At 37.0% G+C, this 16,895-nt stretch overlaps 1 protein-coding gene and 1 pseudogene across 2 annotated transcripts in view; one reads left to right on the forward strand and one right to left on the reverse strand.

The window, feature by feature from the left end:
- Positions 1-4,812: 4,812 nt before the first annotated feature.
- Positions 4,813-16,895, forward strand: part of LOC148575118 (uncharacterized) — a 38,715-nt gene continuing 26,632 nt past the window's right edge. Inside the window, exons 1-2 of one of the 2 annotated variants that reach the window (XM_088503686.1) lie at positions 4,813-5,337; positions 12,455-13,661. In XM_088503686.1, coding sequence (XP_088359812.1) covers positions 12,457-13,497 — 1,041 coding nt within the window. In that variant the 5' untranslated portion in view covers positions 4,813-5,337; positions 12,455-12,456 and the 3' untranslated portion in view covers positions 13,498-13,661. Of the gene's footprint in view, positions 5,338-12,454; positions 13,662-16,895 lie in introns of those variants that run through there. The other variant, XR_015904824.1, reaches the window with a different exon arrangement.
- On the reverse strand, positions 8,557-9,306 carry LOC148575119 (uncharacterized; annotated as a pseudogene).

Genomic DNA, 16,895 nt, shown 5'->3' on the forward strand with positions numbered 1-16,895 from the left:
ACCATTCTTTTAGAAACAAAATGTAGCGGACAAGCTGCTAGAAATGTTATTAAGCAATTAGGATACACTAATTACATTATTGAAGAAGCTCAAGGTTTTACAGGTGGGATCTGGATTTTCTGGAATAGGAGTGACATCAATATTACTTCAATAGAAGCACATCAACAATATATACACATTAAGGTCCAAGAATATGGAAGAAGAGAGTGGTTTTTCACTGCAGTATATGCCAATCCTCATCCATAAATTAGAAAGGAGCTATGGCCCAAATTACAGAACATAGCTAACACTGTTAGTGGGGAGTGGCTTATTGCAGGGGATTTTAATGAGATTAAAGATCATTCAGAAAACAGGGGAGGTGCAGCCACAGACCTGAGGGCTTGCAATGCTTTCACTAATTGGATCAATAACTGTGGTTTAATTGACCTGGGTTTCATCGGTTCGAGATTCACATGGAGAGGGCCTCAATGGGAAGGCCAAGAAAGAATCTTTAAAAGATTGGGCAGGGCTATGGCTAATTCAAGTTGGAGAAACAGATTCCATGAAGCTACAGTGGAGGTGCTCACAAGAATGAAATCTGATCATCATCCTTTATTAATTACTACTGAAAAATGCTTAAATGGAACAAGGGATAGATTGTTTCGCTTTGAGGCTATATAGACTATGCATCCAGACTTCCAAAATTTAATTGAAACAAGTTGGAATAATCATTATCATCTCAAAAATGCTCTTGAAAAACTAAAGAAGGACTTAATCGAATGGAACAAGAGCTGTTTTGGGAATATTTTCAAAACTAAAAGAAGAATACAAAATAAACTTGCAGGAATTCAGAGAAGTAGCACATATGGAAAAATCCTTACTTAGATGGTTTGGAACAGAAGCTTATAAGGGAGCTAAACGAAGTTCTAGACAAGGAAGAAACCTTTTGATTACAAAAATCGAGGGAGAAATGGATCATGGATGGAGATAGAAACACTAAGTTCTACCACACCAAAGCTATAGTTAAAAGAGGAAAAAATAGAATTCTTAAACTCAGAGGACAAGAAGGGGATTGGATTAAAGAAGAAGAGGAATTGAAAAAGCATATCACTTGCCATTTCAAAAACCTTTATCAAGAAAAGGTAAAAATTATTCCTTTTGAATTAGACCATTACGACCTCCCTAATTTCAGTTTGTCTGATTGCAGGAAGCTTGCAGCTACTCCTACAGAAATGGAAATTCAAAGGGCTTTGTTCAACATAGGATCTCTCAAGGCTCCAGGAAGTGATGGCTTTTCGGCGCTTATCTATAAAAATAATTGGGGGATCATGAAGAACAAAGTGTGTGATTTTATCCAGAGTTGTTGGAATGAACTGGAGATCATAAAGCAAGCCAATTTCACACTCATTGCGCTAGTTCCAAAGCTTAACCATCCATAGTCCATCAACCAGTTTTGGCCGATAGCACTGTGTAATGTGACCTATAAGGTGCTAACCAAGATAATAGTAGACAGAATCAAACCTCATCTCAGTGATAGAACAGCAGTGCACCAATCAAGTTTTATTCCAGGAAGGAAAATACAAGACAATATCATCATTGCAAAGGAGCTCATACATAATATGAAGAGAATGAAAGGAAAAAATATTTCATGGCTATAAAAATTGACCTCGAAAAGGCTTATGACAAGCTTAGCTGGGACTTCATTAAAGTTTGACTTAAGGAGTTTAAATTACCAGAGAAAGTGATCCAAATAATCATGCAATGCGTTAACTCAGTGTCCTATAATGTGCTGTGGAATGAAAACAAGACAGAGGAGTTCATTCCAAAAAGAGGGGTGAGACAAGGCAACCCCATTTCTCCATACCTTTTCGTTATCTGCATGGACAAGCTATCTCAGCTGATAGAGGAGTTGGTGCATCTAGGAGAGTGGAAACCTATGGCAGCGGGAAGAAGGGGACCAAGAATATCTTATCTGATCTTTGCTGATGATGTTCTTTTATTCACAAAAGCCAGCCAAGAACAAATGCAAAGGGTTAAAGAAACGCTAGAAAAATTTTGTAAGGTGTCTGGACAGAAAATTAACGAAGAAAAATCTTCAATTGTCTTCTCAAAAAGCACAAATATAAATTTAAGGAGGAGCATTATGGACATAGCAAAATTCAGAGAACAAAAGGAATTGGAAAAATACCTTGGAGCCCCTGATTATAAATAATAGAAGAGGCAAGGAGAAGTTCAAAGATTTTATGGGAAGGGTTCAAAGCAAACTCAATGGATGGAAGAGTAAGTGTCTATCTCTTGCGGAAAGATTAATGCTGGCTCAAGCAACCATTAGTCCTGCTCTTAACTTCCAAATGCAACATGATAGAGTTCCTAAAGGAGTTTGTCAGGAAATCAAAAAGCTTCAGAGGAGCTTCATATGGGGGATGAACCCAAGCATCGGAAAATACACTTAATCAGTTGGAAAACTCTATGTCGTCCTAAGCACGAAAGGGGTATGGGATTCAGGAAACTCACATCAATGAATGATGCCTTCTTGATGAAGATCCTTTGGCAAATGGAAGGAGAACCTGAGAAGCTATGGGTTGAGGTGCTAAAACATAAGTACTATCTGGGAGGGCAATTGAAAAACAACATAAGAAGCAAAAGCTCTGATTCCACGCTTTGGAAGGAACTAGTGAAAATATGACCTATTTATCAAGAAAATTCAATACAATACATAGGAGATGGCTGCGCAACCAACTTCTGGAAAGATCAATGGGTGTTGGGAGAAGGAGCTCTTAAAAATTATACTCTCAACCCAAACATGAATAGCAATAGCATGGTGAAGGACTAGACCAATCAGTCAGGAGAATGGGATAGAGAATAACTTAGACTCAATTTACCAGAAGCAATAGTTCACAAAATCACAGCAATGTGCCCACCAAATTGCCCACCAAATCAAGATCAAGAGGGAGATAAGAGAGGCTAGAAGCACACAGAGGATGTAGATTTCTCAATGGCAGCAACTTATAAAGCCCTAAGCAATTGGTCAAAACCCCAAAAAACAATATGGAAGTAGATATGGGAATGGAAAGGGACACAAAAAATTAAAGTGTTCATGTGGACCGCTCTCCGTAGAAGAATTCTAACAAATGACATAAAATAAAAAATGTTTGGAGAAAGCGGAGACTGTTATGCTTGCCATGGAACGCAGGAAAGTTGCATACATGTGTTAAGGAATTGCCAGAGAGTATCAATAATTTGGGTCCAACTCTTAGATTCATCTAAAATTCAATCATTCTTCAACCTAAACTGGGAGGGATGAGTAAATCTGAATTTGACACAGCAACTAGGGAAGAGAAGGGAGTTTGATTGGAAAGATATTTTCATGGTAGCCTGTTGGAGAATGTGGTATTGGAGAAATAAGGAGATTAATGATGACAGAAGATCGCACCAACCTCATATTGAAATCATTAATCAAGTTAAGAAAATTAACCAAACTCTGGAGAGGAATTACCTGATTAAAGGATTGAAGACGAAACAGGAGATTCACATCAGATAGGTGCCACCGCCAGAAGCATGGGTAAAACTTAATACAGATGGGTCTTCACAGGGGAACACGAGATGCACTGGCTGCAGTGGTTTGGTTAGAAATGAGGACGGAAGATGGGTTATTAGATTTACTTATAGGATTGGCAGCTGCACAGCTTTCACAGCAGAGCTATGGGGTGTCATGGAAAGCCTAAAATTAGCCTGGCTATGGGAATGAAGAGAATTATTGTGGAGTGCGATTCGGCAGCTGTTGTTAAGCTGTTAAATAGTGAAAGAAATATGGAGAAACATCCCAGTTCTTTAATCAGAAGAATTGTTGCACTGAAAGAGAATGACTTGAAAATATTTTTTGTACAAATTTATAGAGAGGCAAATAGATGTGCTGACTATTTAGCTAGAAAAAGCCTAGAAATTAGTGATAATTTTTTGTTTTGGGATACACCATCCCTAGAGTTAGCTAGAATCATCCAGAAAGATTACACAGGGGCTTTATTACCCCGATCTATCTGTATATAAGTTGTCTTTTGTTTTAGACTTTTGCTAGCCCCGTCTTTATACCAAAAAAAAAAATTTATTATATATTTTCAGACAAAAAAAAATTATCACATATTTTTTAGCATTAATTTCATAGTTTCTCTTTTAATATATAGTCATCTAATATTTTATAGGTTTAATTATTCTGTTGGTTCCTATAGTTTCGCGAAATTTTTAATTAGGTCTCTATACTTTTTTTTTCTTTTAATTGAGTCTTTGCACCAAATTTTTTTTTTAATTTGGTCCCAACACTTTTTTTTCCTTTTATTTAAGTTCTTATACCAATTTTTTTTAGTTGGGTCCCTATAAAATTAAGCCAATTACTACTAAGAAGGACTTAATTGAAAAAAAAATTTAGTGTAGAAATTCAATTAAAAAAAAAAAAGTATAAAGACCAATAGAGTAATTAAACCTATTTGGTTTAATTATTTTAACACATAGTAGTACATATAAACATATTTTATATAAATTTACATATAAAAGTATTTATATTAGTAGTAGTACATTAAAACTAAATTTATTTATATTATTATTATAAAAGTAAATAATCATTTTAACGCATGAAAGATTCAATTTTTAATAAAATAAACCTTAACATTTATTTTTGATAAAATGACTTTTAAAAAATATATTTCATTTAATAAAATAATTCAAACATTTAGTAATAATTAATTTATACAATCCACTGTTAATTTTTTTATAAAAATACTAATTTATTCTTGTTTTCTCTAATAAAATTGCTAATTTACCCCCCCCCCCTCTCTCTCATCACCCTTCTCTCTCATCATTTTTCCATCCTTCATCTATTATACTCCAATCTCCACTCCGCCTCCTTCATCATCTCCCACCCAATCACATCCCACAAACCCTGAATTAATCGCTCATTCACCATTCGCCATTCACAGCGCATCCATTCTCCATTCTCATCACCCATCACTTATCACTTTTCTCTTCTTTCACACATTCTAACCTCATATATACAACATCCACCATTCACAGCGTCTCAAGCAAGAGCTTTGCCGTCTGCGATTAACCGCGCATGAACCTCCACCGTCCGCAATTCTTTAGGTCTGGAGCTCTGTCGTCTGCAATTTTCCGCGCCTGGAGCTTTGTCATCTGCGATTCTTTGCGCCTGGAACTCTGCCTTCCGCGATTCATCGCGCCTCAAGCTTCGTCGTCTCTCATCTCCTCGAGCATAGCTGCCTTCATTTGGCTAGCATCGTGGTTGACCCATCATCCGCTCCTCTGACTTCTGTGGTGTTGTCATCCACTTCTCCAGCCCTCCCCTTTGTGGTATCATTTTCTTCTTCTATGTTCTTTTTTTTTGGTGTCCTTGTATTTTCTGATTATAACTCTTCAGAGATTGCTAAAATTTGTTCCTTCAACTGGTTATTAATTTATATTTTTTTATTCCTTGTTTAATTTAATTTCAGTGTCTTTAGAAGTTAAAAGCAAAAATTTTTGTTTCAATTTAAAAGTTCAACAATATTAGCTCCAATTTAGGGCGAATACTCCCTAGATGTTGGTGATGAACATGCTAGTGATTTTAGTGGGTGAGGGCGATAGAATGGGGTGGTGGCATAGAGATGGAATTAGGCAAAGAAAAGAGGTAGCGTAGGAGTGACGACGGTGAAGATGATGCAGGTTGAGTAGTAGACATGGGTGGTGACAAAGAAATGAGATGGAGAAAAGAAATGAGGTAGGACGTGGATGATGGTAGTGATGATGATGATGACAGGGATAAATTAGTAATTTTTTAAAATTTAAATGTTGATTGAATGAATAAATTATTGAAAAAATGTTTATGTCAGTTTGTTCACCAGAATATATTTTTCGAAAATTATTTTATCCAAAACAAATGTTGATATTCATTTTGTCAAAAATTAAATCTTTTGGATATCGAAATGTCTATTTACTATTATTACAAAGTGAAAGTTTTAAACGCTGAACCTTCTATTTATCACATCCTACAGTCCACATAAGTAGACTCATCTTTATTTTCTTGCTTTTACAAATTAACATATATTTATTTTGATTAAGATTGGGGTGGTGATTGGTAAGTTGAAAATATGAAAATGTAATGTAAGGGAAACCAAAAAAATAGTTTAGGACACAACAATCATCTTGTGTTAACACAAAATTTGAAAAATAATCATACCCAAAAGAGGTAATGTATACATATTAATTTGATAATACATTAATGACTATTTCTATTATTTAAACTTGTAATCCATAAGTTATAACTTATAAATTTATCTTTGTAAGAAGGGCAACTGAAAGAAAAAAAGAATAAATTAAAAAAAATTTTCATTAATATAATAAATTTAAAATTTTAGTGTATTTATTTTGTATTTATTAAATAAAAATATTTAAAAAATTTTACTAATAATAAATGTATTATGTACCCTAACATCTTAGTTAAATTATAAAATATACAATAAAATATATAAATTTTTATTAAAAAAGAGGTTGTAGTTTTTTTTTTTAAAAAGAGCTTGGAGTAACAGAAAATGGTTTTTGTTGTCATTAGGTATGGTGACATAGAAAGTAGAAAAGAATATGAAGTGTTACTATCTGTCTAAGAACAACTTGAAAATGATATGAGAAGGAAATTAATTTTTTTAATTGAGAGAGTAAAATATTATTTTTTATTTTTTAATATATTTTTTAATACTGTTTTTAGTCTTTAAATATATGATAAAGGATTATATTTTATTTTTTTAAATAATAAAAATAAAATTAATTAACCTGCATCTTAAGAATATATATTAAAATTATTATTTTTAAAAAATTTAAATATTTTTGTTTTAATAAATATATAATAATTATATTAAAAATCAAATTACACAATTTTTTATAATAAATTTTTTTATTAATAACTTTATAAATACACATATTAATTAAACTCCGAAAAAAATTGAGACCCATACGAGAATAAAACAAAGTGAATTTTATGATATTTTTATTATTATGTTTAAATTATCTAACTTATTTTTTAAAATAAAAATAAAATATTTAAAATAAAATATTTAAAATAAAATATTTAAAATAAAATATAAATTATTTAAAATTTATTAAATATTATTTATTTATTTTTTTAATAACTTAAGTATAATGTCATAGACACCCTAGCATATTTTTCATAAGAGGAGTGCTAGGGGCCAGCATTTTTGTTAAATTCTAGCCAACACTTAATCATCAAAAAGAAATTAAATGATCCTACACCGTTAGGTTTAATCTCACACCATTAAAAACATCATTGATGGTTAATTGATGGCTAAAAATCACAAAATCTGCTGGCCTCCTAGACTTTCTCTTTTCATAAAACAACAGAAGCTACGAGCGTACAACATTTCCATTTTGTTTGGATAGAAGATAGAAAATGAAAGGAAAGAAAATAGAAGGAAAGAAAATGAAAAGAAAAGTTTTCTTTTATGTTGTTTGGATGAAGAGAAAATGGATGGAAAGAAAATAGAAGAAAAATTTTCTTATGTTCGGATGAAAGTAAGAGTAAGAATAGAGAAAATCATAACCAAGTGAAATTACATTAATACCCTTCTTTATATTATATATAAATTATAATATACCAAATGTATTTAAATTATTTTTCTTTTAAAAAAATTATTCAAGTTATATTTTAAAATTTTAACGTGTTTTCTTCGTTAAAAATAATATTTTTTTGAATTTATTTTTATGAATTTATTCTTTTCTATTATATTTTAATGTCATAAATAAAAATATATATTATTCTTTTTATAAAAAAATAAATAAATAACTTCATAAAAGAATAATAAAAACTACTCATACTTTACATCATTAATCTCCTTAAGCATATTTTAAAAAAAGTTTCACTAAACTGTATTTACAAATAAAATATTATCAAAAGTTGGTAGCATTTCTTTCCAAGTACGTGCGACCAAAAATCATATACAATTTTTATAAACATATAACAAAACGCCAAAAAAGTAATAACCAAAAGAACTCCTAGAGATTACTATTTTATCATCAGACAACACTTTTCAAAAGGGTAATTCTTCATAGTCAGCGACATCGCCTACTTCCAAAAAATCAATTCTACATAACTTGAGCCATCTGTACCCATCTACTTCAAAAAAATAAAGTTTCTCCGAGTCAAAAATATTAACACATGATCGATTTTTACTTGTACTAAGCAGTGTACTTCTCGTTCCCAAGCATTTTCAAGTTATGATTCCTGCACGAGCATATACAACAAAGACAAATTAATTCAAAGATCAGAGTTGATCATGATAATCTATTTTATCGATGTCTTTCTATTTAAACAACCAATCAATCTCAAAGTATATATACATAAAGTGATTTCCAACCATGGTTAACATAAATAAAACAGAAAATGATATCTTCTTTAAATACATGAAGATATACCCATAGTATATGACACTCAGAAACCCATAATCAATTAATGAAAGCAATAACCTCAAATTAATCAAAAATTAAGTGCGTATAAAAGTTATACCTGTAATGGTTAATGTTTTATGAAAGTACTATATCTCCTAAGCGAACACCAGCAGCTGTCACGAAATGAAAAAGAGCATCCAATCGCATTTCAGGTGGGATCCCAAAAATTTGGCGCTTTTTCTGCTCATTTTCACATAAAAATTGATAACACTGCATCCGAGCTGAACCTATTAGACCCAATTCAGTCAACATATCCCATACATCTGATTCGCTATAAAGGCGAGGCCTACTTTGTTGCATAATAGCCAATCCTTTTTCAGCAATTGCAACTTGTCTTTCAATTAACGAGACTTACTTTTTGGCAACCGAAACTTGCCTCTCAGCCACAGAAGCTTGTCTCTCAGCTTATTCAACATGCCTCTAAGCTATGTCATGTAGCTTGCTAGACAGATAAGTACCCTCTTTGACAGCATCGGCCCTGGTAGTAATTCCCAAAGCAACTTTCTCATATTATGCCTCCAAAAAATCATTTATAGGAGACTTACGCTTTATTCCTCTTGACGTTGAAGTCCCACTTAATTGATTTGGTTGACTATGAGGAGCACTTGGTGAATCTAAATTAGCAGAAAATATTGGGGTATCATGTCCCATATTAACATCTATGTCAGAAAATTCAATGTTTTCAAATGAGTCATTCAAATCAATGTGATCTCTATCAATTTCTTGAATTCTTTCTCGTGACGTAGCATCCCCTTTACCAGTAGCTCTATCAGCTCCGAACAATTCCTTCAAAGTATCATAATGCTTAATTTGTATTTTTTCCATTTTTCTGCTTGTGGTTTCTCCTACATGAACAAGTGTTGAAATTATTCGTTGACTAACTTCATCAATAGTATAAGTAATAAAAGCAAAGTTTAATATACCTTAATGAAGTCTTGCCACACTTTCTCTTTAGCTTCAAACTTTCTAGTTACAGGATTCCATGCAAATCCACTTAAGTGATTTGCGTAGGCCTATATTGTGATAAAAATTCTAAAGAATACAATGTATGCACCGTAACACATGAAAGAGATGTGACACAAATATGTTGTCTTTTTTCTAATTCTTCCTTGACACGAGTTAAGATTTGTATTGGTTCAGGATGATACAGGTCAGTAGAAGTGACTTGATTTACTTGAAATCCTAAGTCAGGTATGACATTCGTTTTGTCTTCTACATTCGCATCCTCGATATTTTCGCCATCCATCTATGAAAATATAATGTTTAGAGTGAACATATCAATAATAAACGTAACTGTTCCGAAGGTTACCTGAAACTGGAGGTCGATCTCAGACGAGATCTTCTGTACTGGTCGGCGCTGACTTGTTCGGCTGGTGAGTGGCGGCCGGAGCTGTCGTGTCCGACTTGTTGGACTGGATGCGCTGCTGATCCTTCATCACCGGAGGGTGGTGGTACCTGCAAGGGACTCCGATGCCTAAGTTAGCAAGGGTATTAAGCAGGTTTTTAGTAGAATCAGAGTATGAGTTATACCTGAGTGCTCCAGTGTATTTATAATGGTCATGGGCTGACCTTCTTAGGTAAGATAAGTTAGTTATCTTATCTTATCTTATCTTATCTTATCTTATCCATGGCGAGGTCAGCTTATTTTCAAGAGAACCGCCTTTATCTCTATAGGCTTGTACTGCCTTTGGATATGGGTCATGTTCCTCTATTTGGGCCCTTTACTGGGCTTTCCTGACAATTTGGCCGATCTCTTTTGAGAAGAGGTCGGATAGTCGGACATAAAGAGGTCGGTCGCCTTGTCGCTAACATCCCGGGTCGGACAGCTCGACCCAGGGTATGAACAGTGCCCCTGCTCGAGTTCGGTCTTTCTTTTTTGAGATCGAATCTTAGTCTTAGGACCTTAATCCTTCTCGGGTGAAGCCGAACTCGAGCATTTGTCGACTTCTTTCTTTGTAGAATCTTCCCTTTTGAATGTGGAACGCTTTCTTCTGAAAGCGCGTGCTTTTGTATTAGCGCTCTGTTCTTGGGAACGTGCGACGGTTTAATGCCCTCATTAATTGGTTTTAATTGCCCCGTTTCTCTTAGCCTCTTTATTTTGAATTTCACATTTCAGAAAAATGGTTTCTCTTCTCTGTAACCTCCCTGTTCTTTCTCTCTTTCTGTTTTCACCTGGGGTTTGTAGCTTTCACCTCTTTCCTTGCGTCATTGCTTGGTTATTGTTTCCTTCTGGCTGTGGAAGGGCGATTCCAGATTCTGCTATTCTCTTCAACTTTCTCTCGAGGCTGTCTGCTTTTTCCAGGTTGGTTTTTTCTTACTTTCTTGTTCTCATCATTTTTCTGGTAAAACTTTGATTCTGAATATATGTTTGAAAAGCTTGAACCTTTCTGTGGTCTTTGTGTTTGTTCATCACTGTGATGTATTTTTGGCCTCCTTTTCGTCTTTATGCGTACTCCTAGTACTTCTGTAGAGTCTTTTTAGGGCTTTGCATGTTTTGCTGCTTGCTTCTGGTTGTTTTTTGATATTCGAAAACTGCATTTGTTTACTTCTGCAAAGATTGTCCCCTAATTTTTGCCCTATTGGTATCTTTTTATTGCTGCTGAACTTTTGTAAGAGAAGGTCGGTGCTTGTTTTGACTTTACTTTGTTTGGGGAGATTTTATTTCTCTGAGGACAAGGTTATATCTTTGATGATATTTTGTTGCTTAGTAGCTTCGTTTGTCGATTGAAACTGGAATGGCGAGTCTGGAAGGTAGTTTATTTTGATGACTTTGCTCGATTTGTGGCTCGCAGCTTTCTTTTCGGAGTGTCGCTTTAGTTGCAGATCACAAAAGAGAGGTTTATTGTTTTTCTGTTAGGATGTATGTGAGCTTGTAGGTTTTCTTGACTCCTTGTTCCATAACTTACCTCCAAAAGGTGCCCCTGGATCTTTAGTGTGAGTCCTGGGGTTTCCTTTTATTGCTTGTATTGCTCTGTGTCATGCTTGTCCGAGCTGTTCTGATATGGTTTGTTTTTGACTTTATCGGAGATGTTTGGGTTAGTAATCTATTTTCTTCTTTTCTTGCTGTAGGACTAGTTGATCTCATGTCTTCTCACAAGAACATTGTTGAGACATCTTCCCAAGTCCCTGAGGGCATGGCTGATTGGGTGGATTCGATGGTTCTTTTGTGTGTTTCTTTGGTTGATTCCAAATTTTGTCAGAAGCTTAGGAAATTTCATAGGGTTTGTAGTAGTGGTAGTGAGGAAAAGAATTATGAGCTTGTACCCCCCACTCCTGAAGAGAGAGTTTGTTTCTCTACTCGAGTTGCTGGAGACCATCCTTTTTTCTATGCATACGATTACTTTTTTGGCCAGATGAATATCATCATTCCTTTTACTCCTTTTGAGACCAACCTGTTGTGGTCTTGCAATGTAGCTCCATCCCAACTTCACCCCAATTCTTGGGGTTTTATAAAGGTCTTTCAATTGCTGTGTCGTGAGTTTGACATCCCTGCTTCGCAATCCCTTTTCTTCTATTTGTTTGTTTTGACAAAACCTGGGGTAGTGAAGAAAAAGGCTGCCTGGGTTTCTTTCCGAGCTTCGCAAGGGAAGAAAGTTTTTTCTATGTATGACGAGTCGTTTCATGATTTTAAGAACTATTCTTCAAGGTCCGAGCTATTGAAGGAGCTCGTCCCTTTTTTCTGGATGAGAATGATGAGCCCACTTTTCCTTTAGAGTGGCAAAAGAACGTTGTTGTGTCGAGGTATTCCTGGGAGATGTTGGACGAGGTCGAGCAGGCCTTTGTGACTGTGTTGGAGGAGAATTGGGGGGAGCCTCCCTATCTTGATACCAAGAAATTCTTAGGGGACCCCTCACTCCTTCGAGATGAGCTGGGTAGTGTTCAATTTTGGCTTTCCTTGTTTTGTTGAGTTTATTTCTTTACGAGCTCTTTTTGATTTGTAACTTGGTTTCCTGCTGTGATGTTTTATTTGCAGAGATGATTAAGAATAATGAATCTATGAAGGCCTTTAAGAGGGCAAGAAAGGCTACTGCAGCTCAAAACGTCTCAGCTAAGGCGGCCGGTGAGGGATCATCTCAAGTTCAGTCGAAGCCGGCCATACCGAACTCGTCGGGGGTGAGGAAAGTAATCCCTACTCCCCGGGTTCGTTTGGCTGATCCTCCTCAAATTTCTGTTGCTACTTCTGGTGCTCCTCCAAACAAAAAACAAAAAACAATTGAGCCTTTCAACCTTGATGCCCCTGACTTTGACGCGGTTGAGTTTGTCGATCAGCAGATTGGTCCTTACGGTACCATTCCTACCGACGATGTCTCTCTCCTTCGCCACTTGGATTTTATTACTCGGAGTAGCGTCAAGATGGCACATATGGGAGCTTCCCTATACCGAACTGCCCAAGACCTCCCTCTTCATGCTACCAAAGCTTTTATGGAGGAGGCTAAGCAAGAGTTCGACCGTATGAAGGGTTTGAAGGAGGAGCTTCAAGTGAAAGTGGCCAAACTGGAGAAGGAGTTGGAAACCGAAAAGGCTAGTTCTGTTGCCTTGGCGGCTTCTGTGAGGTTGGCTGAGGATACCACCTTGAGGCACAAGGATAGCTATGTTACGGCCTATAGGAAAGTGATGCGTCTCAGGGAGGAGTTGGAGTCTGCCCGGGTTGATTATGCTAAGCTCCAGGGTCACCTTGTAGGCAGCGTAAATGCTGCTTATGAGAACCTGAGGGAGCAATTTCGAGTTCTTGCTCCCGAGGTCGACCTTACTCTCTTCAGTATGGACAATGTTGTAAAGGATGGCAAGATTGTCCCTGATGACCCTGATGACGATGGTGTTGAACCTCCCCCTGTGCTTGCTGCCAAAGCCTCCGAAGTGCCGACTTCTTCCGCTCCTTCAGCTGAGGTTGATCATCCAGTGTCAGATCCTGACTGTCAAATCTTGAATCGGGATGATGGGACTGTGGATGCTGTGCCTATTCAGACTTGCCCTCCTTCACCTCGTGCTGCTGAGAAGCCTTCGGGTCTTCCCTGATTATGTGAATGCTTTGTGTAAATAGCCCATCTTGTGGGCTTTTTAAACTCTTTATTTTGTAAATGATGTTTGCTGACTGTTGACACTCTTTTAGTTGCTTGTTTAGCAACTTTATTTTGAAAAACAAAGCAGTTTCCAAGCTTTTGGGGCTGATTTTGGTGGCCTCTGAAGCTTGTTATTATTATAACTTTATGTTTTTATATCATGTCTGTCTGCACTCGACTTGGCACCTTTCTAGGTTTTGTGAATGCTGGAACCTTTCATTGTCTGACCTCTTTGGATTGGCTTGATTCCTTTGCCTGATATTTTTTCCAGTAATTCGCTTTTTTTGGATCTTGCTCAGGTCTTTATTAGGAATTACCTTGTATAACACTTAAGGTCTTTTGGGAGGCCGATTTCGTCGTGTCGGTTTCATCCGAGTTGTTGTTAGTGATCCTCTTTGGACTTTGTTTAGGTCTCTTTCAGGGATTACTTTTGTGATCTCTTGTTTTGGGCCGACTTCGTCATGTCGGGCTTTTCTAAGTTATTTTTGTAATCCTCTTTTTTGGACCTTGTGCAGGTCTCTTTCAGGGATTACTTCTATAACTTTACGCTTTGGGCCGACTTCGTCATGTCGGGCCCTTCTAAGTTATTTTTGTAATCCTCTTTTTTGGACCTTGTGCAGGTCTCTTTCAGGGATTACTTCTATAACTTTACGCTTTGGGCCGACTTCGTCATGTCAGACCCTTCTAAGTTATTTTTGTAATCCTCTTTTTTGGACCTTGTGCAGGTCTCTTTCAGGGATTACTTCTATAACTTTACGCTTTGGGCCGACTTCGTCATGTCGGGCCCTTCTAAGTTATTTTTGTAATCCTCTTTTTTGGACCTTGTGCAGGTCTCTTTCAGGGATTACTTCTATAACTTTACGCTTTGGGCCGACTTCGTCATGTCGGGCCCTTCTAAGTTATTTTTGTAATCCTCTTTCTTGGACCCTGTTCAGGTCTCTTTCAGGGATTACTTATAACTTTTCGTTCTGGGCCGACTTCGTCATGTCGGGCCCTTCTAAGTTATTTTTGTAATCCTCTTTCTTGGACCTTGTTCAGGTCTCTTTCAGGGATTACTTATAACTTTTCGTTCTGGGCTGACTTCGTCATGTCGGGCCCTTCTAAGTTATTTTTGTAATCCTCTTTCTTGGACCTTGTTCAGGTCTCTTTCAGGGATTACTTATAACTTTGTGTTTTGGGCCGACTTCGTTGTGTCGGGCCCTTCTAAGTTATAGTAATCCTCTTTTATAGGGTTGGCCAGACCTCTTTCCAGTGTTTACTTATAACTTTGGTAGACTGGTCCGACTTCTTGGCATCGGCCAGTCTTTAAGTTATTATTTAGCAATCCATCTTATCAAGACCTCGTCAGGTCCTTTCTCCGGATCACTTTCGATAACTTCTTGCATTATTCTGTTTTCATCTTTGCTGATTTGTAGAAAGTGGGTTCAATCCTTGTTTAGTCGACCTTTAGATGAATTTGGTTTTCATCTCTGTTGGTCTTTATCGTGATCGTGCAGTGAATTTGTTTTTCACTTTCTACTGATCTGTTGCTTTATAATCGGGCGATGAATGTTTCAGATTAATGCGTCTTGAAAACTTTGTAGAACATCTAATATATTTTATTTAAAAGAAAATGCAAATATGTACATGTGGAGTTTTATCCTTTTAAATCGGATAATTTGTGGATCACAACTTGGTGCCTCATTAAAAAACCTTTTCAGGAAAAAGAGTGCATCCTATGCTGAGATCCTTTACCATCCCTAGCTATAGTACCTTCTTAGGTTGCAGGCGTGCCACGACCTGGGAAGCTCTCGCCCCTCGAGTTCGGACAGTCTGTAGTAGCACTTCCCAAGTACTTCTATGACTCGGTAGGGCCTTTTCTAGTTTGCTGCCAGCTTTCCTTCTCTAGGTCGAGTTGTTCCTATATCATTTCAGATTAGGATGAGATCATTCTCAGCGAAACCTCGTGACACTACCTTTTGATTATATCTGGAAGCCATTTGACGTTTTAGTGCTTCTTCCCTGATCTGAGCTCTCTCTTGGATTTCAGGAAGTAGGTCGAGCTCTTCCCTTTGAAGTTGGGAGTTGTCTTCTTCATTGTAATGGACCACTCTAGGCAAACCTTTCTCAATCTCCACTGGGATCATTGCCTCCGTTCCGTACGCTAATCGGAAGGGTGACTCCTTTGTGGTAGAATGTGGCGTTGTCCGATATGCCCATAGGACTTGTGGGAGCTCCTCAGCCCAGGCTCCTTTTGCGTCCTGTAACCTCCGTTTTATCCCAGCCAATATGACTTTGTTGGCAGCTTCGGCTTGTCCATTGACTTGAGGATGTTCTACGGAAGTGAATTGTTATTTTATGTTTAAGTCGGCCACTAACTTTCTGAAGCCTGTATCTGTGAATTGTGTGTCATTATCTGTGGTGATGGAGTATGAGACCCCGAACCTTGTGATAATGTTTCTATATAGGAATTTTCGACTTCTTTGAGCAGTGGCATTAGCTAGGGATTCTGCCTCGATCCACTTTGTAAAGTAGTCTACCCCTACTATAAGGAATTTGACTTGTCCTGATCCCTGAGAGAAGGGTCCGAGAAGGTCGAGTCCCCATTTTGCAAATAGCCATGGTGAGGTCACGCTGATGAGTTTCTCTGGTGGGGCGATGTGTATGTTAGTATGTTTCTGGCATGGTAGACATGTCTTTACAAACTCTGTGGCTTTCTTTTATAGAGTTGGCCAATAAAATCCTGCCCGGAGTACTTTTTTGGTGAGAGCTTGTGCTCCGAGATGATTGCCACAAATGCCACTGTGTACTTCTTCTAAAACTTCCTTTGTGTTGGAAGTCGGCACACATTTCAACAATGGTATTGAAATTCCTCTCTTGTATAGAGTATTGTTTATGATGGTGTAATGTTGTGCCTATCGTTTTAACCTATTTTCCTCCTTTTCATCTGTAGGGAGTGTTTCTGCTTTGAGGTAGTTAATTATGGGAGCCATCCATCCTTGATCCTGACCTGTTATAGCTAGGACTTTTTCTTCTTCCGAGATGGACGAACTCTGCAGTATTTCTTGGATGAGGCTTCTATTGTTGCCCTCTAGTTTGGTGCTGGCTAGTTTTGAAAGTGCGTTAGCTCGAGCATTCTATTCTCGGGGTATGTGACGGACCTCATATACTCCGAGTTGTCCGAGCTGTCCCCTGGTTTTGTCCAAGTATTTTTTCATGGTGGGGTCTTTGGCTTGATAGCTCCTTGCTATTTGTGAAGTGACTACTTGTGAGTCACTGAAGATGGTAAGCTTTTGAGCTCCAACCTCCCTAGCCAACTTCAAACCAGCTAGTAGTGCTTCATATTCTGCTTGGTTGTTTGAGGCAGGAAACCCG

Source organism: Arachis ipaensis, chromosome B2 (genome assembly GCF_059453495.1).
Source record: "Arachis ipaensis isolate K30076 ecotype BB chromosome B2, ASM5945349v1, whole genome shotgun sequence".
Taxonomy (NCBI): domain Eukaryota; kingdom Viridiplantae; phylum Streptophyta; class Magnoliopsida; order Fabales; family Fabaceae; genus Arachis; species Arachis ipaensis.